Source organism: Belonocnema kinseyi, chromosome 10, assembly GCF_010883055.1.
Source record: "Belonocnema kinseyi isolate 2016_QV_RU_SX_M_011 chromosome 10, B_treatae_v1, whole genome shotgun sequence".
NCBI classification, from domain to species: Eukaryota; Metazoa; Arthropoda; class Insecta; order Hymenoptera; family Cynipidae; genus Belonocnema; species Belonocnema kinseyi.
In genome coordinates, this window is record NC_046666.1 from 105,207,985 (window position 1) to 105,230,992 (window position 23,008).

Genomic DNA, 23,008 nt, shown 5'->3' on the forward strand with positions numbered 1-23,008 from the left:
TTTACCACTCATATATATGGAACATTATTTCTCAAATATCCTAGTTCAAAAAGCGGATATGTCCTATCGGACTCAAACTTTGACTAAGTGTACTCCTACTGGATGGCCATTTTACCGAACGATATTTTCCTGTTTTGTAAAATAGTATATATCAGTCGGAGGGGGTGCAATTTTGAAGTTTTTAGTGGATACCCTCTTCTGCGCAAATCTTGGCTACTTTCATAAGTAATTGAACTAAATTTAACCTGGGCTATTTTAATCGATTTTTCCATGACCTTTCAAGTCACCATAAGTCAAGAATACAAGCTATTTTTTCTTGTAGAACGACACTTTTTATTATTATTATTGTTATTTAAATATTGTGATGGATCTAGCAAATTAAGGGAGAGAAAAGCATTTGAAAGTCCAGCAAGGGTGAAGTCAATAAAGAGTAAAGGCAATTAACAAAATATATTTGATTTTATTAACCAACTTACAGAGTTCGATGTTGCTAGTCTCAATAGCCCGAACCTGACGGCGTAGCCAAGAGTGGGCTAGTTCTGGTAATGGTATCCGGGCGATGAAGCCAAGATACTGAAAGCTGCTTAGGTAAAAAAGCGTCGAGGAGATGATCGTCCTGAAGCGATGGGAGTGCTCGTAGATACCAAAGGGGTTGGGAGTGGAGCGTTCGAGTCCTTCGATTATCTGACAGGCTGGTAGCACAAGACTGAACAGGCGTGCAGGGAGCATAAGACTCAAGACTGCTTGCCTTCGGAGCAAGTTTACGCTTATATGGACTAGGGTTGTAGTTCCCCGCTCCTAATCATGGGCCCGCAGGGCCGTACGATAGCAGGGTGCTTGTAACTTTGTTACAACATCCCGCCACGCCCCCCCCTCGGTTTAGGACGACCTTTATTCTTTCAATAATTCTTCGGTCTTCTCGATTTCATCGATGAGTGTCAGGTAACAATCTTCCTCAGTTAGGTGCAGCTGAATACATTCGTCATCTTCTTGTAAGCTGAAACATAATTTAACACTTCCTACTCTTTAAACAAAGAATAAAAACAAAAAACGAACCTTTTATTCTTTTCTACATATCTTTTTCTTATTTTATTTCGAAAACATGTAAAATCTAGAGTTTTTATTTAAAATATATTTTTTCCAAATTTCTTATCTTAATATATTTTTTCAAAATTTTCTGTTTTATCCATTCCTATGAGTATCCTTTTAAGATTCTGCTTTTACGTGACTCTTCTTTCCTGAAAATTAACTTATATCTAAATTTTACTTTTATTTTTAATTATAAGTCAATCTTGGCCTCTTATAGCCGTATTTATTTTTATTAGAAAAAAATGTTTGTATTACTGTAAAAGCTATTTCTTTATCGAAATTCATTCAAATTATTAACTTAAATTCCAAAAATTATTGATCTCTGTGATGTTTGTAAAGGGTAAAAATATCATCTCTGTTGTGTTTGTAAAGGGTCAAAAATAAATTTTTCTGTGGTGTATGTGGAAAATTAAACTATTTTATTTCCGGTCTTCTCTTTTTTCTATTTTACTTTATTTATTTTTTATTCTATTTTTATTTTATTTGGTTGCTTAAACTGGGCCATGTATTTCTCCACATTTCTTTCTATAGCCTGTCTTCTTGTCTTCTTCCTGTAAAATTCCTCTGTTTTGATTTTGGCTTCTTCTGGTGCCAATCTTTTTATTTTATCTAGTTATTTTTGTTCACGCTACATTTGCTTCCTCTTCTCTCTTTGCTCCGCTTCCTTTCTTAGTTTTTCTCTATTTTTTCGGTCCCAATCTCTTAAACTCGCGCGATGTTCTCTCCATTCCTCCTCGATTTCTTCCTTCTCCCTTCCTTCATTTTCTCTTGTCATTTGTATTTCTTTCACTTCTTTTGTTTTTTTTTTATTTGCTCTGATTCTTTTTTAATCATCTTTTCTTCGATTTTGAGGACTTTTACTTCAAATTCTTTTTTCTTAATCTCCTCTTCTTCTCTAATTTTTTTCAGCACCTTATACATCTCTCTGTCGACTTTTGCTTTTTTTCTTCTGTCGATTTCTTGCAACCTTTTTTGCTGCTCATTGGGCTTTTCATTGAGTGGGGGTCGCAACAAATCTACCCACTTTGAACATTTGTCCACTAACAAGTCCTTGCTTGCTATTGGGAAGAGGCAATCTCGGCACTTCAGAATCAATCTTGGGTCCATTTTCTGAAATTAATTTTTTTCTTCTCTTTTGTCTATTTTTTATAAATGTATGTGTTTTTGTTATTTTTTGTCGTCGTCAATTGTGTAAGAATCAAATCATTAACATGCATGCCATCCCAAAGAAAAATTCGAATTGAAATCTACTCTTTACTAATAAATTTTTTGATATCTTTTACGTTCCAATTACCTAGTGATGTTTCATTTTTCGTTTTGAATTCGTAAATTGTTGGTGAAATTTTTGCTTTGATAAAAAATGGTCCTTCAAAATTTTTGTTCAGTTTCTGAGCTATTCCTTCCCCTTTATTTCACAATGTTTTATTGCTTTTTAGTACTAGCTCGCCAATTTCAAAAGTTATAGGTCTACGTCTGAGATTATAGTACCTAGATTGCGTATCATTTGCGATATCTAAATTTTTAATTACCTCTTCTCTAATTATTTTTAATGTTTTCATTCTATCTGCTCATTTTTCTGACTCTTGAAATTCTACAAAAATAATTTTCGGAAATTTTTGCATACGTTTTTTCCATACCTAAGTGACCTGCTTGTTTAATATCATGATTTTCAATTAAAACTTGTTCTCGCAATTCTTTCGGTATTATTAATTTCCACGGGTTGCTATCTAAATTTAAGCTTGATTTTAGAGGGTCGGGTCTATAAAAATATAATTGATTATTGCGTATTCGTCAATTAGGATTTTCCTCAAGTTTATTTTTTACATGAATCATTTTATTTTTACACCAGTTATCTTCAATTTCATTTGACCTTGATAAAGCATCCGGTACCTGATTTAAACTTCCTTTTCTATATACAAATTCATTATCGTATTCTAACAATTCTAAAGCCCATCTTGCTAATCGACCTGTTGGATTTTTTAAGTTATGTAACCATTTTAATGCAATATGATCTGCAATAACGCTAAAAGAATTACCCTCTAAATATGGTCTAAACTTTCTAATCGCCCATATTACGGCCAAACATTCTTTTTCTGAAGCTGAATATTTACGTTCAGCTCCATTCAGACCTCTACTCGCAAACGCTATTACATAATTTTCGCCGTTTATTGTTTGTGTTGAAACAGCTCCTAATCCTATGTCACTAGCATCAGTTTTAAGTTGGAATGGGCTTTCAAAATCAGGGCAGGCTAAAATTGGTGCTGTCGTAACTAAGTGTTTAATTGCCATGAAGGCCTGTTTCTGTTTGTCAGACCATTCCCACTTTACTTCCTTTTTTAATAACTGTTGTAATGGTTCCATAATTTCTGAAAATTTAGGCATAAATTTCTTATACCATGAAGCCATTCCTATAAGTCTTTGAAGTTATTTAATTGTTTTTGGCCTTGGAAAATTTAAAACTGGTTCGATTTTTTCTCCATCAACTTGTAATCCCTTTTCATTCACTTTGAAACCCAAATATTTTATTTCCGAACATCCAAATTCGCATTTATCCAAACCTATTGTTCAACCTGCATTTTTAATTTTATCTAAAACAATTTCCAAGTATTTTAAATGTTCTTTAAAATTTGTTGATACTATAATTATTTCATCGAGATAATAGAATACATGCGGCTTCAATTCTGGTGTTATTGTTCTGTCCATCAGGCGCTGGAATATAGCAGGAGCATTTGTTAATCCAAATCGCATCCTTTTAAACTGATACATTCCTTTGCCCAGAACAATAAAAGCTGTTATCGGTTTAGATTCCTGGTCCAACGGTATCTGGTGATATGCTGAACGAAGAAGTATTTTTGACATGTATTTTGCTGATCTCAGTGTGTCCAATATTTCAAACATTATCGGAATTGGATATAAATCTTTTTTAGTAATTTCATTTACTTTTTTAAAATCCAAACAAAATCTATATTTTCTATTCGGTTTTTTTTATCATTACAATCGGATTTGACCAATCGCTATTCAATGGTTCTATTATTTTTTCCTCTAAAAGTCTATCTACTTCCTCGTACATAATCTCTCTTATTTTCGGTGATACGTAATAGTATCTTTGCTTAACGGGTTCGTGACCTTGTACATCTATTTTATGGCGAGTCAAATGGGTCGGTTTTAATTCTGTTCCCTCATCTATTGCTTTTCTTTTTATTAGATTTTCTAATTGCACTTGTTGTGCTTCATTCAACTCTACTATGCCTTCAGAAATTTCGTCGCAAAATTCTAAATTTTTCTTCTTTTCTATTTTCACGCGCGTAATATTATTATTTATTACCGCATTATTTCTAAAATTATACAAATTACTTTTTCTAATTACGAATAATTTTTCTATTATTGAATCATTTTTTTTCTTCCTTTTATCTAACACCGTCTTTAATTTAGAATCATTTTTCTCTTTATCGTATTCCAATGGCCCTTTAAACTCTGTATCTAAATTCCTATCTTTATTTTCGCCGTTTATCTAATCTCTGTACGCCCACGCTGGCACGTGCCAGTGTTGCGTCGCTCGCCATGTGGGGTCTAGGGTGTGGGACACCATGCTCCCGTACACTCTGTGCCGGCTGGGTTGCTGGCGGGATCGAACGTAGTGCATTTTCTTTCGTTTCTTTATTTATTGGCTACTGCATTTTAATTAATTTTGATTCAACCGCATATTTAGTATTTGGTTATTGCAGTAACCACCAAATCTTTTTCTCATAATCCATTTTTAAACCTAATCTTTCAATCATATCAATTCCCATTATTTCTATCGATTTTAAATTTGGTACCAGTCTGCATAATAAATCATTTTTCCGTATGACCTACTTTGATAGGGATTAAAACTTTTCCTGTAATTTTTAATTTTTGATCATTAGCTGCCATTAATGTGTCATTTATGGGCTGAGTCATTTGTGTCTGTGTCAGGTAATTCTGGCGGTCTCTGGTTTTGTCTGCTATTTTCCGCCTTCAATAGCGACCGTATGTGTTTCCCTGATCTAATCTACCATATACCAGCAATCACGTCGAAAATGGCCTACTTTCCCGCAATTGTAGCATGTAATGGGTTCTCGCGATCTGTAATTAAAATTTTGGTTTCCTAAATTGGGATCAACGAAATCCTGTGCACCTGGACTCGTTTCTCCTTTTTTATTATTCCTACTTTTTCATATTCTGAAATCGCATTATGATTTTTCTGTCCTTTCTCATCTTTTTTAATTTCAGATTTATTTTTATTTTCTTCCGCGTGATATAAAAGCGCTGGTATTTGCGGAGTATTTTCAAATTGTCGTGTCTGTGTGTTTCCCAATAACTGATTCATTGTATACAATAATGCTTGGCCACCTGTATTTGTTTTTTAAAATTACTGTTATTATGCATGAACCTCTGATTTCCTGGATATCTTTCATTATTTGTATAATTTGAATTATTATTTGAAAATCTTGGATTAAAAAATTTTGGATTTCAATTTGGGAATCTTGGTTTTTATTGTTGCCTATTTTGTTGGTTACGATATCCCGGCCTAAATTGTTTTTGTTGATTCTGATCATAATTTAGTTTGTGATCTCTATATTTTGATTCTCATTTTTTTATATTATTTTGAATTGGATTATTTTCTATTTCGTTTTTATTTTTATCAATTTTGACATTATCTTTATCTAAAAGGCTTAACTGTTGACCTCTAATCTTAGATTTTGATTATTCTGTTTCCCATTCTCGACCAAAAATTTCTAATTCTGAAAAATTCGAAAAAGCATTTCTTGAAATGTACAATTTATATTCAATTCTTAAATTTTCATAAGTCTTTCTTAATTGCCATTCCAGACTCGGAGGTGGCATTAATTTTTCAAATAATTGTTTAATTTCTGTAACAAAAGCATGAATGTCTTGGTCTTTTTTCTGATTGCAAAATCTTATTTTATTTTTAATTGTTTCAGTATATCTCTCATTTAAGTAAGTGTCTTTAAAACCTGAAATAAATTGATCTAAATATTGCCAATTATTTGTATTTACTTGAAACCAACCTAATGCTTCGTCTTCTAAAACAGAATCTAAATTTTCTAAAATGTCTCGTTCGTTAATTTTATACCCTCCTTTAAATATTATTAAATTATTTAAAAAATAAGTTTGACTATTTTTCGTGTTGTTTTCAAAGGGCCCCGCACTAAATGTATGGGAAAATGGCTTTCGGTGGATTTAGCTAAGCGCTCAAGATCAGTGAATAAAACGAATTACAACAGATTTTGTTACAAAAGCGATGTCAACATAGAAATCACGGTTCATATCGTGGTCTGTCATATTTTCGCCTACCCCGTTGACTCATATAGCGCACTTCTCAAAACGATCAAATGCTAAGCGCCCAAGATTTTAACTTGAGTAATTAATCACTTCTTTAAAGGAAGAAATGGTACCCAAAGTAACATTAGTAACTAGTGTGCACATTCCGATAATAACAGTGTACCCTTCGCAAAAGGGCCGAACGCTATGCACCTACCTATGATCAGCGAAAAAATCCAATCCCAGTAGCTTTTACGAAATATTAAACTATTTCTGGCTCTTGATTCGGGTTCGCTTGTTCACCTCTATTAGCAGCGTCCAGAATCCTTTGTAGCAAGAAAGTTTGAGGATACTTTACGTGTTGATGGTGACGTGCATAACCCAGGAACCCAGGTTCTGGCCCCTGACTTACATGTGCAGTAATAACCGAGAAGCGTTTCGTTATTGTCTGGTCCTATGTCATTTATCTCTTTGAACGCTATCCACAGCTGGTACCTTGTCGCATTTCGGAAACGAGAAAATACTCGTACTCTGATCAAACCAAGTTCATTAAGTCGCATATCTAGTTGAAACTCCTCATCTTCTTCTCGTTGCAGCTTGTCTTGAACGTAAGATGGGGCAAGTACTACTTGATACACGCCAATTGTTATATCGCGTATTTCTTCCAATGTAAGGCGAGGAAATTGTGGTACTTGAACTTCATGCAGGCGATTCCAATTTGCATTTCCGTAGCGCATATTGTCCACTTCTACGCGCGCTTGCACAATATTTGGCTCACGAACTCTCGCTATATATTCTCTTGCAAGCTCTGCTGTAGCGCCTTGCATCTCGATAAAAGGATGGTATCGATTAATTATGGCACCAGCAATACTAAAGAAGTCCCTTAGATTGTGTATATGAGCCATCGGAATGGTTTTCTCGAAGAACTTGAAAATGGACTTTATGTGGCCATTTCTGGATTCCACTATCCATCTAGATTTCGTTATTAGCCGAGCTTCGTTTGCTTCTTCCGTTACCAATTGACTCTGTCCTTGTTGGAGATATGGTGGTATCTTGGACACAATTCCTAAGCGTTCTAAAAGTGGTTGGGCATCTCTATATCCACGGTCCTCTATAAAAATATCACTAATGTCGAAAAATTCTCTCATACCTTCCACATCTCTTTCAAATTCGTTAATGAGCATTTGTGCGTCATTGTTTCGCGAGTCAGAAAAATATGGTCCTTGTATCTCAAGCATGTATTCGTCTGGAGCAACAATGAGAGCAGGTTTTACCAAGTGACGTCCTTTATGTTTGCAGAATGACTGTCGATGTACGCGAAAGTTACTGCTCTTCTGCATGTAAGCATAAGTTCCATCGATGATAGCAATAGCTCTGGGAATGTCTGGTTGTATATTATAAAGTTCATTGGCGAATGATGTCACGTGTCTTTCAATGAATTCCTTTCTGCTTATCGTAATAAATCCAATGTTACCAGGCACGAATTGCTGCATTAAAGACTCTCTTAAAGTAGAAATGGCCATGCTTGTAGCTTGACAGCTCGAATAATGAAAATGAAAATTATGAGGTGTTGACTCATATTATCATTGGTTTGGCTAAACATTTTACTGACCACTTCTTGATGCGTGTTTCGTATGCATACATCGCTTGTGTCGCTAAAGCTACTAGGATTGGTTCTATTCGCTGATCATGGGCGCTTAGCGTTCGGCCCTCTGGCGAAGGGTACAATGTTATTATCGGTATGTGCGCACTAGTTACTAATGTTACTTTGGGTACCATTTCTGCCTTTAAAGAAGTGATTAATTAGTCAAGTTAAAATCTTGGGCGCTTAGCATTTGATCGTTTTGAGAAGCGCACTATATGAGTCAACGGTGTAGGCGAAAATATGACAGACACCGATGTGAACCGTGATTTCTATGTTGACATCGCTTTTGTAACAAAATCTGTTGTAATTCGTTTTATTCACTGATCTTGAGCGCTTGGCGCCGCATAGCGCTAAAACGATCCATTTTTTGGATTTCTTTTACGGATATTTCATCCGGCACTTATAACCTTAAAAATTACAAAGTTTCAGCTAAATCCACCGAAAGCCATTTTCCCATACATTTAGTGCGGGGTCCTTTAATCGGCCAATTTGAAATTATTTGAAAAGGGGTTTGTATCATTCTGAAAGTAAAGAGAGTTGCTGGAATTTCATTCATATTATTTTCATTCATCTCTTCTCTTTCCATATCGGTCCCTTTACTTCTATCTATTCCACCTTGCAAGTCTGTTTGACATTAAGGTAGATTTGATTTTCGCATAATTGATTGCCTTTGCACCGGTCTCAGTAATGAGTATTCGTCCCCTTGACCGCTACCCCTATTTATTGTCATTCTATTCCGTGTACCTGCTAACGAGTGCCTTTGCTGATTAGAATCTAATTCTGACTCTTCGGAATGAACCGTATTTTGCACATTTCTTGACTTATTACTTTGAGAAATTAAATTTTGACTTGAATTTCAAATTTGATCCATTTTATCGTTTAAGTTTTTAATTTCTTCTGAAAGTTCTTTGATTTTTATTTTACCACTTTCCTTTTCTTCAAAATTTATCAATTCTTGTGCCTCATTCCAAAATTCTTTATTTTTATCTAAAAAAAAATCAATTTCGAAAGTTCTGTTATTAATTCTCGCATTTTCTTTTCTTGTCTTTCTATTTCCATTCGTAATTTTTCGCGAACTACACTTGCTTTCTCTGCTCTTTTTCTGTCCATTCTATTTTCTCCTTCGATCGATTGAATAATATTTTCGTTTTCAAAGTTACCCGCATCTGCTTGTGCATTATTTTCTTCCAGTATAATTTCCGGAATTTCATTAGTTTCCCTATTTTCTCTTGTATTTTCGACCGGATTTGCCATTTTTGGAATAATTTTTATTTTACCGAACCTCAAATTCATTCGATTTTTTAATCCTTTATCTTACACCTTTCTTCTTATTTACGGACTAGCTCAGGGGTTCTTTACGGCTGATTAAAATCGGAACTTTCACTAAAGTGAGCGTCTCGGTTTTTACTACTTCGCGGTTGCGCTTGGCCTGACTGTGTTGCGGACGTATCCACTGGGGGCGGGAAGTGTTAGAGTTGTTTATATGACGTCACTGGTTCCTACTTCGCGCCAATTTTCGTTACTGACGCCGCTTCATTTTCTAACTTTCGTATTTATTGCTCAATTTTCTTCTAGTTTTTTGTTAACTTTCTTATCTTTTCTATTCTATCTAGTTTCTTCCTACTGGTAAATTTTATTTTCCCGTTTTATTTTTTCGAAATTCATTTCCGTTTTTTCCAACCGTATTTGATTTATTTTTGTTTACGATTTTTTGTTTAAACCCCTCACTTATCCAATCCTGCTACAAGGAGTACAGATAAGGCATTTTTTCTCAGGTTGGTTTTTTATTTTATTAAAGGTGGCAGAGCTTGCGAACACGCGAAGTATACCAACTATTTTAACGGACATCTATAACAGTCTACCCGCACTTTTTTCGACTAAATATATTTATGCTACCCGCACTTTTTCTAAAAAACAATAAAACATTTCAATAATAAACATTTCGATTAAACAAATTTCAAAATTCAAATTTCACAACGCCAAATTTGTGAGGGATCTCGCAAATTAATGGAGAGAAAAGGATTTGGAAGTCGAGAAAGGGTGAAGTCAATAAAGGGTAAAGGCAATTAACAAAATATATTTGGTTTTATTAACCAACTTACAGAGTTCGATGTCGCTAATCTCAATAGCCTGAACCGGGCGGCATAGCCCAGAGCGGGCTAGTTCTGGTGGTAGTATCCGGGCGATGAAACCAAGATACCAAAAGCTGCTTTGGTTAAAAAGCGTCGAGGAGATGATCGTCCTGAAGCGATGGGAGTCCTCGTAGATACCAAAGGGTTTGGGAGTGGATTGTTCGAGTCCTTCGATTATCTGACAGGCTGGTAGCACAAGACTGAGCAGGCGTGCAGGGAGCATAAGACTCAAGACTGCTTGCCTTCGGGGCAAGTTTAGGGTTATATGGACTGGGGTTGTAGTTCCCCCACTCCTAATCATGGGCCCGCAGGGCCGTATGATAGCGGGGTGCTTGTAACTTTGTTACAATATTATAGAAAGAAAGTTGATGATTTTTCCATAAAATACTTAAAAATCAAATATATATATATTTTTTTAAAGGTTTCGAAAGTTCGCCTAAGAACTAAAAATCTATTATCACACAATAAACAAGTCAAAGCTGCTGACAATCAAGCAGCATATTGTTGTCAAAAAACGGGTGTTATATAATACAAGGAGGAGAATACAGAAGACAGAGAGGTGGGTCAGAGAGAAACTGCTGATTCTCTCTTCAATACCTCTTGAGTGCCTCTTCTATGGTCTCGCTGTTTCGGTCAAAAATCCAACCAAGCCCAACGAGGTAGAGACTTTTTGGAGAGAGGTATACAAGATCCCGACGACATTAAAGTTGAAAGAAAATACTTGTAATATCAACCGCTTCAAAGAGCTTTGCGACAACCTCATAACGTCTAAGGAGGAATGTCGATCAATCGCTGCACCTCTTCTGCTGCAGGACTAGATGGTGCCAAGAACTTGTAGTGGAAGAAGTTACTTCTACACACGAACATTTCGCGCGCATATTCACCTCATATTTAAAGTCGGAAACGCCCAATCCGCAGTGGCTGGTGTTAGCACACACTATACTCCTACCGAAAAAATTCGGCTTTTCTAACATAGAGAACAACAGGCTAATAACTTGTCTGAAAGAATTGAGCCTGTGTTGAAAGAGATATACCAAGAGGTATCCTAGATACCTCTGCGGCAACACTAATCATCACGAACATAAGGTATATGCTTCTGGTGCAACCAAATATCACACATACCTAGGCATGTCTCAAAGCCACCTTCAGGAGGTAACATCTATCAAGGAGTCTCTCCGAAGCCGGTACAAGCTTACGGCCTTTGATATCGCCACGCGTAAGATCATGCATATACATAAAACTTGCATATCAATTCGTCCGATACGCGAATATATATCTCACCCCGCCAAGGCGGACGCACACTTATGAAATTCCAATACCGTCATAACCGTTAATACAGCTTATATCGTTTAAAATGGTAGAGATCTTCTTCTATAAATGATCAGGAATCACGAGATGTCTGGCAAAGAAGCTTTCCTTTACAAAGATGCAGAGTAGGCGGCCGATACGCTTGGTCTGCATTTTAATATCAGAAGTGGGGAAAGTGCATTGCTCCATTTGGCAACAGCTACTAGATAAGAAAATGCACGGAAACTTTCACAGAAATGTAGAAGAGCAGTCCTTGTCAATGAAGGAAATTTTGTTGTCCTTAGAGTATCAGGACTTATTCGGGTACAGAGAGTTTCGTTTTGGCATTCAAGGATGGTGTCATTTCTACGTTAGTATAAAGCTACCGCATATTTCGTGAAGAATTCTCCAGCGATAGGTGCAGAGCATGTCATGCATACGATGTGTACCTAGAATACATTATATCCGGGTATACCACTCACATGGGAACGACGTATCTCTGCATACATAATGCGGCCCTAAAAGTGCTTTATTACCTTCTTTATCGCTCTTACGGTGTTGGCCGCAACCCTGTTATGCCGAACGCTTCGAAGGAGATAGTAAGTCAATTGTCCTAAACGAGAAGTGCAAAGTTTTCTGGAACTACAATTTTCGGACAGCAGTCTCCGACGCACACTCGAGGCCTGCCAGCGTTTTCTAAGATTTCGAGGCACGAACTGTATCCGTCTTCGAATTCTGGGCTTCGGCTGACTAACACGTCACTGCCAAGGAGAAGGAAAAGGAGGAGAGGTATCGATACCTTTGAAAAGAGCTGCATTGACTGTACCCAAAATATTCGGTTAAAGTAATTGTCCTTGTGATCGGTGCTCTCAGAAGTGCAAAAATATCAGTGGTTTGTAACTTTAAACCAATACCTGCATGCTATAAGTATGCAAAGGCACTTGCGAGATGGATGAAAAAACCTGTCATCATTAGGTCGCTTTGTGTCCTCAAAAATGAACGACGGTTTAGCCAGCCTGTCGTTGTGATCTCGTCGTGCCTTGTGGCCATCCATCTCCCGACCGTGAGACGTCATATGTATGGTTTACTGCGGTTCTAATGCGAACTGGTGTCATTTTTATAGATGCCAGTTGCTCCCATGTCAATTAATAACTAGACTTTTCTTCATAAAATGGAATTTGTCTGGAACTCAGCGTATACTGTTATATATTAGAGAAGAAACAATTCCTCAATTGATTTAAAAATTTTTGATAAAATGGTGTAGACATAGGAGTTCGACATTTTTTGTAACTTTTATTAAATATTCCATATCTTCGGTTATAATTAATCGACTTCACTTTTTATGCTCTGAAATTTTTCGCATTGAAAGTTACTTTTCAATTAAAAAAATTATGTTTAGAACAAACAAATTTTTCACATTTTTTTGAAAACCAAGGATACTAAAATCGCGTTTTTAAAAATACGTGTCCTCCGTTTTATTTCATAAGAAGCCATACATGTGCCTAACATGTCTTAAAATTTTTATTTTGGGGCCGCCAGTGGATAATGAGAAAATAAAAAAAACATAAGTTTCTACGCAACGAAGTGACGCGGCTACTGCGTAGCGTAACTAAGTTCTGCCACTCTTCAGAAACCTCAATGCTCTTAATTAAAAACATTGATTTATAAAATTCTTAAGTAAAGAGGAACACCTTTTCCAACCAAAATTTTTGATTAACAATAATTTCAAACAGTTGAATCAGTAAGAATGATATGAACAATAAAGTTAGTATGGAATAAAAAAAACAATATTTAGTTCGCCGAACCTTACACGTTTTACGTATTTTACTCCACTTCTTAAATACGGATATTATATTAAAGTTTTCGGAATTAGAAAAAAGCTTAGTCATCACTTTGGTCTTTGAAATGGAAATGACAGCGTGTATTTGTTGAGTAACCTAAATTGTAATTCAATTGTTAGATCACAAGAATTTTCGCCATGTACAGTTGCATGGATGTTCCATTGCGCTTTACATCCGAAATCTTGCTCGTGGAGTGTTAAGTTGTCAAAGTTCTTACGAGTTTTGTACTGTGCCTTTGAACCATCTGAATTGTATATAACCAATTTCGCAGTAATTTCCTACTTTTTCTAGTAAAAAATATATTAGCTTTCTTTGATAGAGATGCACAGATATCATATTGTGTTCTTTTATTACTGATATTATAGCGTAACTTGCGTGTTTTAACTCACCTCCACGTGTTCTATAGTATGTCACCAAATGATGAATGGTCACTTGTGTTTTTGACCAATGCTTACCTTGAGAAGCACCTTGTAAAGCAATCATGCCGTTTTCAGCAAAATCCTATGAAAAAAGAATTTGACCCACTAATAAATTATACTTAACGCTATTTATACACATACTTCGTTGTTTGACAAGAAAATCATTTCGAAGAAGTCTTTTTATATCTTCACTTAAGCTGTTAATGAAATCATGTACTGAGGCCACAGCAGTTTCTAAATTTGGTCGATCCACGTTTAACCAGTGTTTAATTTTGATATCTTCAACACAGTTTTCGATGTAGGCTCTTTCTAAAAGAAGTTTGAGGTTCTGATTGCCGGGATAGTTAGAACATTCATTAAAATAACCAGCTATATGTGCAAGATTACAAATCGGCTGAGCTATCCAATGCTTGATGTTTGGAAATTGTAGAGAATTAGACTTATTCAATTGTTTTATATTCCCACCAATAAACATAAGATTAGCGGTCTGATGGGGAATGCAGGCGGAAACGTTGTGGATACCACTTGTTCCTGAGAGAATGCACTCTTTCGATCTTAAATTTGAAAACTTTGAAAACCCAATTGTTTCCCTAGGAAAAGCAACCTTAGAAAGTGCATGCAATATTTTCTCTCCATTTACTTTCACTATAACGCAGTCGTTTTCCCTGGAATTTTACAACTATTATCATTATAGTTGTAAACATAAAAGATAGAAATCTTTTTTAATTGATTAATTGTTTTTCTATACAAGCCATAAGGTAAGATTAATTTAAAACGGATTGAATCTTTCTGATTGTCTAACAGTTCGACAAAATGGTTCTTGCGAAAATATCTTACGGCAAGTATTAAAAATAAAACGTCGCTAATGTGATGTTTACGCTAAAGATGGTACGTGTCAAATGTGAGAGTAGAGTTCCTTTTTTTCCAATGCAGGTTTAGACAAGCACGTTTGTCGCCAATATGGGAACAAAATCGAAACGCAGTGGACGTGGTGAATTATGGCGATGGTCGCTCCGTCGTGTAGAACATTACGTTTGATTTATTTTCTCATTAACCACTGGCAGTCCCAAGATAAGACGTCCAAGACTTAGTGGAACACATGTATTGCTCTTCATGAAAAAAATATCGGAGGGCACGTATTTTCAAAAACACGATTTTAGTTTTTTGAGTTTTTCAACAAAATGTAATTTTTTTCTCAACATATATTTTTTTATTCAAAATTTAAAGTCAATGCGAAAAATTTCAGAGCTTAAAACGTCAAATCGGTACACGTAAAAAAATATTAGCAGGGGGAGGGGTACCAGATACTGTGGGCCAATGTAGTGTCCACGTGGGCTGGACCTCTATCGGCGCATTCGCTGGATATTTGAGAAATAATGCCATATGTGTGTGTGTGTTTGATTTATTATATTTGATTGGTTTTATTAATTTTATGTAGAGAAAAAGATCGCCACTTTAACGAGAGACGAGTTAAAGTCTTGGGCACAGATCGACGAAAACGAAGGATTGGATGAATCTGAAGATCTTGTAGAAGAACAAGAATTCAGAAGACCTGAGTAAGGCAATTCTTACTTTTTCATTTGAAAATAGATAAATATACATTTTAACTAAGTTCAAGTGTCACGAGTGTTCATTTTTGTTATTTTAAGAAATTCTGTTGTAAAATGTAGTTTTTTAAATATGGTCCGATTTATTAAAAGCATCTAAACTTATTCCGATGTCTTGAATAGGAGAAAAATTCCTAAATGTTCAATCTTATATTTATGAGACAGTAGCCGAAAAATTGCGTAAAGTTCAGTAAAATTAAAAATCAAAGCAGTTTCTGAACCATAAGTGATTTTGTTATCATTCTCGTATTTTATTTATTAGAGAATGTTTATTATTTATTATAATACAGTAGCCGCCTGAGTTCACGAAGTTCAAACGCACAGAATGCTTCAAATATTGTGAGGACAGCAAAAGCTGAAAGAAGACTAAAAGATAGAATGATACAAGAGGTAACGTTACTTAATTTTTTGATATCACGACTAAATTTAACTATGTAATTGATAGTTATCTTATGATACAGTGGTATCATATAACTTTGTACGTTATTTTTTGACAGGGTTTATTGTCTGACGACGAAGAAGAAAGTCACTTAACTCCTGCTGAGCAACGTGCACTGAGGGCAGAAAAGAGAGCTGCTTGGAGACAAGCGCGTCTTAAATCTCTCGAACAGGTAAACTACCAAATTTATTAACATACGAACTCAGTACCGAACAGGAAAAAAATTGCAATTTCGAAAAGTTGCTGCTTTCGATCTGTTGAGTATTATAGTTTTTTTGTTTCTTTTCTAATTTAGTTGTCGATACCTGTGTGCGTCCTCTTTTACGGTATGTTCTTCCGTTGTACAAAAGATGTGAGAAGGCTTATATAAGGGGCATGCAGAGAAGAGAAGTTGAGACTTCTGATGGAAAAGCCTGGTCTGATTAAAACCTTTGGCTTTTGTCTTAGATCATGTCCAAATGTTGTGCCAGATCGGCCAAACCTGCATACTTTGGCGACAGCTAAGCGGAGATTCGTATTGATCAGGAGCTAGGCTGGTCAATGAAAAACTCAGCTGATCCATAGGAAGCTTTTGAAAATCTCGTATCTGCTTCCTATCCAGACGTGGTCAAGAATTTTATAGGTCTAACTTCAAATACGATTTCCCGTTGCAGGGCAACAATTCGGTTGAATTTTTGGACACATGTTCAAGTTCGGTATCTGCATCCGATTTTTTCAACCACAGGGTCTGATTTTGGCGCGGAAGATGGTCGCTTACTTTTCATGGTGACAAAGTCAGGGTTATCGATGCGGTTACTTTGGGTCTCGGCTCAATTATGCAGCGTAGGGAATGAGCAGCGAGGCTATAAGTGAGCAAGGAATGCAGCCTTGTTAAACTTTAGAGTTCGCATGGGTGTGCACTAGGGTGGTCCAAAAATGCATGGCAAAATTTTGTGGGATAAGTTTTTAGGCTTTGAAAAAATGTGACGGGAAAGTATACTCCCATGAGTACCTGAATACTACCCTTAAAACCAAAAATGTCAATTTTTCATGAAATCGACCTTTTGAACACTGTATTCTGGTTTTTTTTTTACTTAAAATGATTAATATTGGTCTAGTGGATACATTTATTATCATTGGTTAATTAATTTTTTTTCTCGAAAATTCGGTTTTCCCCCTAAAAATTATTGCGATTAGTCTAGTAGAATATTTATTAACTTTGGTTACTTAATGTTTTATTATTTAAACAAATGGGATTTGTTTAAATAATTTTTTTCGAAATTTAGTTTTTTTCCCTAAAAAATATTACTATTGGTCTAGTGGAATATTTATTAATATTAGTTCATTGATTTTCAATTGTTTAAACAAATGGAATTTCTGTAAATCATTTTTTTATTAAAAATTATTAAAATTTCTCCAGTGGAATACTTATCAACATTTGTTGATTAATTTTATTTAAAAAAAAATTTTAATAAAAATTATTAGTTAAATATTACTGTAAAATTAATTAGCAATAAATTAATTTGAATTAATTTAAATTAATTAAAAATTAATAGCTCGGCTATAGGCGAATATCCGATACTCGCCAAGTAGCGAATGTGTGATGGGGCTTTACAATTAGATCATGAAAGTATCCATCTCAGCTAAGATTAGGACTGGGTTCAAGAATGTTAATGCTGGTACGTTTATTATGAATCGGTAGTTGTATAGAGTATTAGTTATAGGATAAAGAGGATTATGAGCATTCATTCCCCATGGACAGGAATTTTTGTATCATTTCTTAGCCACATATTTATATTAAAACAAAATGAGAAAATATCTACTTTGATGAGGTGACCTCGGTTTTGTTCAAAAATTCAAAAAGTCCACATATTTATCTAAAAATGGTTACTCGTGTATTTTGGGGTCGCAGATTACGAATCTGAAGTAAAGATTTCTAAATTCAAAATAGCGGAACCAATATGGGAGAGAAAATGTAAAAAGAACCCCGCACAGAATACATGAGAAAATGTCTTTCGGTAGATTTGGTTAAAACTTGGTAATTTTGTAGATTATCGAGGCCAAATTAAATATCCATAACAAATTTTGAAAAGATGGACAGTTTTCACGCTATACGGCGCCAAGCACTCAAAATCAGAGCATAAGATATATCCGTATAGCAATGAAAGCAAAAACGACGACAAAATCAGTATCACCCTACCGAAAGAAATCTCTGAGTATATTCTAAAGATTCTCTAGGGTCAGAGAAGCTCAGAAATTCTCCGCAGGCACTAAGGTAGATATATTCAAAGGTCCAGGTAGTAGTTTCAAAGGCTTTAAAACGTCTTTTCCAAAATTGAAATAGAAAAAGGATCATAAATAAAAAGCAAATAGGCTGAAATAACAAGCAGAGGGGCTATATCAATAGAGTAACCGACACTCAAGGGTCCTTTGTTAAGCTTTCGGATTAAAATTTAGAAGTAGATTTTTTTAATTTCATAGTTAACAGCCTAAAACATAATAATTTAGAGTCTACGGGTTTCGATGATTTCAGATATCTAACTTTTTTTAAATGCTTAAAATTGGAATTAATACGACGTTTCTCGTAAGTGGAATGAGATGCCAAAAAATACAAAATTTTTTAATTCAACTAGAAAATGGTATATTAGCATATACGTTATAATTATAAATAAGTATAATGAGAAAATTCATTTAATAAAAAAAAATGGTTAATAATGTGAAGAGAAATTTAAAAAGAGAGAGTCGAATTAGCGACGGCCAACTACTGTAAATAACTCTGCCTGCCCGGTACGTGATGAATACAAAAGGAACATTATATTACCGTCGCACCACTCTTAAAAGGACTACTAAAAGGACCTTGAAAAGGACCCAAATCTCTCAGACTATCTCTCAGACTAAATTGTTTCAAATCGACTCTGCTTGAGAAAACTCAGAGATTTTTATCGGTAGGGTAAGCATTAAAATGTCGCAGTTGATTAAAAATATTGAGCGTTTAGCATTCGGCCATTGCGAAAAGCGCGGGTTGTGAGACGGACGTAATGTTTATCATATTTTCATGCGAGATACTGATTTTATCGTCGTTTTTGCTTTCAATGCAATACGAATATATATTATGCTCTGATTTTAAGCGCTTAGCGCCGTATAGCGTTAAAACTGACCATTGAAAAAAAATATGGATATTTTATTGGGCCCTTATAACCTAAAAATTTACCAATTTATAACCAGATCTACCGAAAGACATTTTCCTATTCATTCTGTGCGGGGTCCTTTCGACGGATTTGTCTCAATATAGTTACTTAGTGGTTTTGAGGGTCGCTGATTACGAAACAAAATACAAAATTATAAATGACAAACCCAGCATTACGGCGAAAATTAAAAACTTTTGATGGACTTCGCGAAAAATTATTACCTGAGGATTTTGGAGATGACTGATTAGGAATCTGTAGTCCATATTTTGTAATTCACAATGTCGGACCTAATATGGGGGCAAAAATTAAAAAATTGCGATGGATTTGGCTAAAAATCCTTACTTGGGGCTTTCTGGGTCGCCGATTTCGTATCTGAGGTCTAAATTTGGAGTGTCGGTATTTCATTTTTGAAGATCATCGCATTAAAATCACTGAATTTGGCTATAGTAATGTAATTGTGTTTCGTACGCTATAGCGAGTCCTTTCAAGACACTATAATAAGGGTGCTGGATCATTGTGTTAGATTCCACCGGGGGGGGGGGGGGGGGGGGTGACTCTCCATGCAAATGCACTGAGCCAGTTTTGTGTGGGACAACCGAAGATGAAACACTGATCCCACTAGCGCCACACCCTACATTTAAATAACAGCTGATAAGAAAAATGCGAGATGTAGTATTTTTCTCAGTTTTTAAAATATTTTGAACATTTGTGGATATTTTAAAAACTTTGAGCTTGAATTAAGCCAAGATTAACTGTTTCTAGAATTTAAAAAATATCGAGGATTGCAAAATAGACCTTAAAACACTAGAAATATCTTTTTAAGGATTTTAATATTCAAGCAGAGTAAAATGGTAAAATATAAAGAATACGTCTTCAAGGTTTAAAGCAAATAAACTAAAAGTTCTAAAATGTTAATATGAATAATAGTTTTTCTATATTTATTTACTTGAATGATTCTAATGTATTACTATTTTATTATTATTATTACATTATAATAAAAATACACAAGAAATTATAATTTTTAATATTTAGTATATTGTATTAATCGCTAAGATAGTGAAAAGATTATCAGTATGAAAGCTATTTATTAAGTTTACTGTAGATTTAGTCATATATTTATTTAAAAATTGGAGTAAAATATGGAGATATGAATTAAATATGGACTAAAGATATCGATGTATAGATCCGAACTGTCGAGCAGGGTACGACTCTAACCCATTCAAACGAAGTAAAAAGTGTTTTTCTCCGTTCCAAAAAATGAGGTTGAACGTTGGCAAAAAAAGGAAGTCTTAGCTCATGATTGAACGGATATGGCGGTAAATATTACAATTTGTTTACACCAATGCCCTTCAACCTAAAATAACCGAATGGCTCTGATGGTTTCATGTATACATTGATTTTTGAATTTTAATATATTCTTGTTGTCGCCTAACTTTTACATTATTTTGATAGTATGTAAAATGATCATTTTAATAGTTTCAGAAGTTTTAAAAGTATTTTAAGACTCGTACTATTTAAGGAAAAAATGTAAAAGTAACATCAATAACTGTTTTTAATTATTCCAGAGTTTCGATATTTACGTACAATTACATTAATTTATGAATAAATAAAAGTATAAAACTATATTAAAATTGTAAAATAATTATTTTTTTGCAGTCATAATGGTAAAAGAAACTTAAATTAAAACTAAGGGGGTTGCCATCTCATTTTCCAAATTGCCTTGATCATTGTTCGAAAGCTGACTTTTTTATTAGACATTTCAGAATCCTTTGTCAAAAAATCGGCCTTTGTTAGACGACGGGTTTTTTTAGCAACTTTCGAACAATGCTCGGGGCAGTTTGGAAATTGAGACTTCTAAAACCCTGGTTTTAATTTACGTTTATCATACCATTATGACTGCAAAAAAAATAATTATGTTACAATTTTAATTTACTTTAATACTTGCATTTATTAATAAATTAATGTAATTGTACATAAATATTGAAACCCAGCAATAATTCAACACTGTCAATTAATGTTACTTTTACATTTTTCTTACAGATAGTAAGGGTCTTAAAATATTTTTTAAATTTCAAAAACTATTGAAACTAATTTTACACACTATAACAATAATATAAAAGTTCAGTAACAAGAAGAATATATTAAAATATCAAAATGAATGTTGTCATGAAATCGTCAGACCCACTCGATTATCTTAGGTTAAAGAATATCAGTGTAAACAAATCGTAATACTTACCGCAATAACCGTTCCATTAGGAGCTAAAACTTTCTTTTTCCCAATTTGATCTTTTAAAAAGTTATCTTCATACACTGCGTGTCCAGGATTAACAATAAAATATTTTCTGACACGTTTAATTGCTTGTTGCCAACTTTCAACCTCATTTTTTGGAACGCAGGAAAAAACTTTTTTTACTCCACTTGAGCGGGCTGAGTCGTACCCTGATTTACAGTTCGGAACTATACATAGATTTTCGCCTATTTTGATTATGTACTTATCCGTAAATGAATAAAATACGACAAACAGACGATAGATTTGACATTTCACAAGTTTTTGCATGCAAAATAATAACAGAAAACGGGCCGACCGGGCGTCGCAGCGGTGGCGCCAATGTTTCAAGACTCGCCGCACTTCACAAAACTGACTCCCGCCTCTAATGCAAAAGCGAAAATCGTGGCACCCCCCTGATTGAACGAAACATAAAACATTACTATACTCCGCTCAGCCAGAAAACGAAATTATGAGAAGACTAAATCTCGTCTTGTGTGTGAAGCTTCAGAAGGAAAGCAAAGTGTAGTGTATTTTTAATGTTTAAACTTTAAATCTATATTTATAATCAGCGACTTTAAAAACCCTTAAGTACCCATTTTTAGCCAAATGCGTCAAAAATTTGTAATTTTTCGCCGCCATTATGGGTCCAACATTTAAAATTTAAAAATTTTGACCCCAGATTCGTAATCAGTAATCCCAAAAACTATCGAGCAACTATTTTTGCTAAAATTAGAAGTCGCCTCGCCCATAGTGTTACGTCCGACTGAGTGAAGACATTAGTTCATCAGAGTGAAGACATTAGTTCATCAAAACAATCTTTCGAGGGCTTCTTATAAAAGGCTTATCACAACTTTTTAGCACGCCCCCTCCCCCTCCCAAGCCTATATCAAATTTTAATTTTTTTATTTATCCTAGTATGTACTATGGGTATATCGCTGAATTAGTTGAAAAAAAGAAATTCGTTTTCTGTAAGACCTGATTTTAGTCCTATAGAGAGGACTCTTTTTCTCTCCTCCCTTCTTTCGAATGGTCGTTCGGCTTTTTCCCAGTATCTCTCACATTGATTTTCAGAGAAAACCACTTAACAAATCAATTGTAACTTATGTTTTTTAAGTTGAATAATGAGCAGCATAATAATTTTTTAAGTTCATTAATTGATTTGGATACAGTTGTGGGTTTGCCTTAACAATCACATGCGATAAGGTTTGGCTGACTGGACCTGGTTCTACCTATGCTTTGGCTAACTCGTATTAATAACAGCCTTGGACGACAGTTGCCAAGTTAATTATGGAAGAGACATTGAATAATTCTATATGTCGGTTAGTTTTGGGTATTTAATGAATAGCAAAAGCCTCAAACAATAAAAAATATGTATAATTATTCACGCAGTTAGTCAAGATCGTAAGTGGGAACATCAAGCCGATAAAAGGAGACAGGCAAACTTGACAAATTGACAAAGAGTTCCTGACCCCCCGCAACATTTAGCCATATTATAAAATAATATTCTAACAACGGACCGAAGAAGTAAAAACCCATTTCCACTTTCATCCTGTATTATTTACTGCCAAAAATTTTGTATAAGCACTTTCAAACCCCGTTTGTATTCAGAATAGTCAATGAAAAGAAAATTAATGTCTGATAGCGGTCATGGCATTTACGATCAAAATTAGCTAAATATGAGAACCAAAGAAAAATAACCACTATTTCCGACTGAATTCATATTATTTGTAGCAAACCTAAAGAACCAATAGGTGGTGCTGGGTACAAACTCTATTCCTTTCCGAATTATTCGGCTTACTATTAATGCTA

At 34.7% G+C, this 23,008-nt stretch overlaps 1 protein-coding gene across 9 annotated transcripts in view; it reads left to right on the top strand.

Moving 5' to 3' along the window:
• LOC117181592 (protein lap4) overlaps positions 1 to 23,008 on the top strand; it is a 485,727-nt gene that overhangs the window by 393,686 nt on the left and 69,033 nt on the right. For 7 of the 9 annotated variants that reach the window (XM_033374437.1, XM_033374439.1, XM_033374442.1 and 4 more), the window contains 3 exons: positions 15,156 to 15,273; positions 15,615 to 15,714; positions 15,822 to 15,935. The exons of 1 other annotated variant lie outside the window; for it this stretch is intronic. In XM_033374437.1, coding sequence (XP_033230328.1) covers positions 15,156 to 15,273; positions 15,615 to 15,714; positions 15,822 to 15,935 — 332 coding nt within the window. The remainder of the gene's footprint in view (positions 1 to 15,155; positions 15,274 to 15,614; positions 15,715 to 15,821; positions 15,936 to 23,008) is intronic. One more of the 9 variants, XM_033374438.1, reaches the window with a different exon arrangement.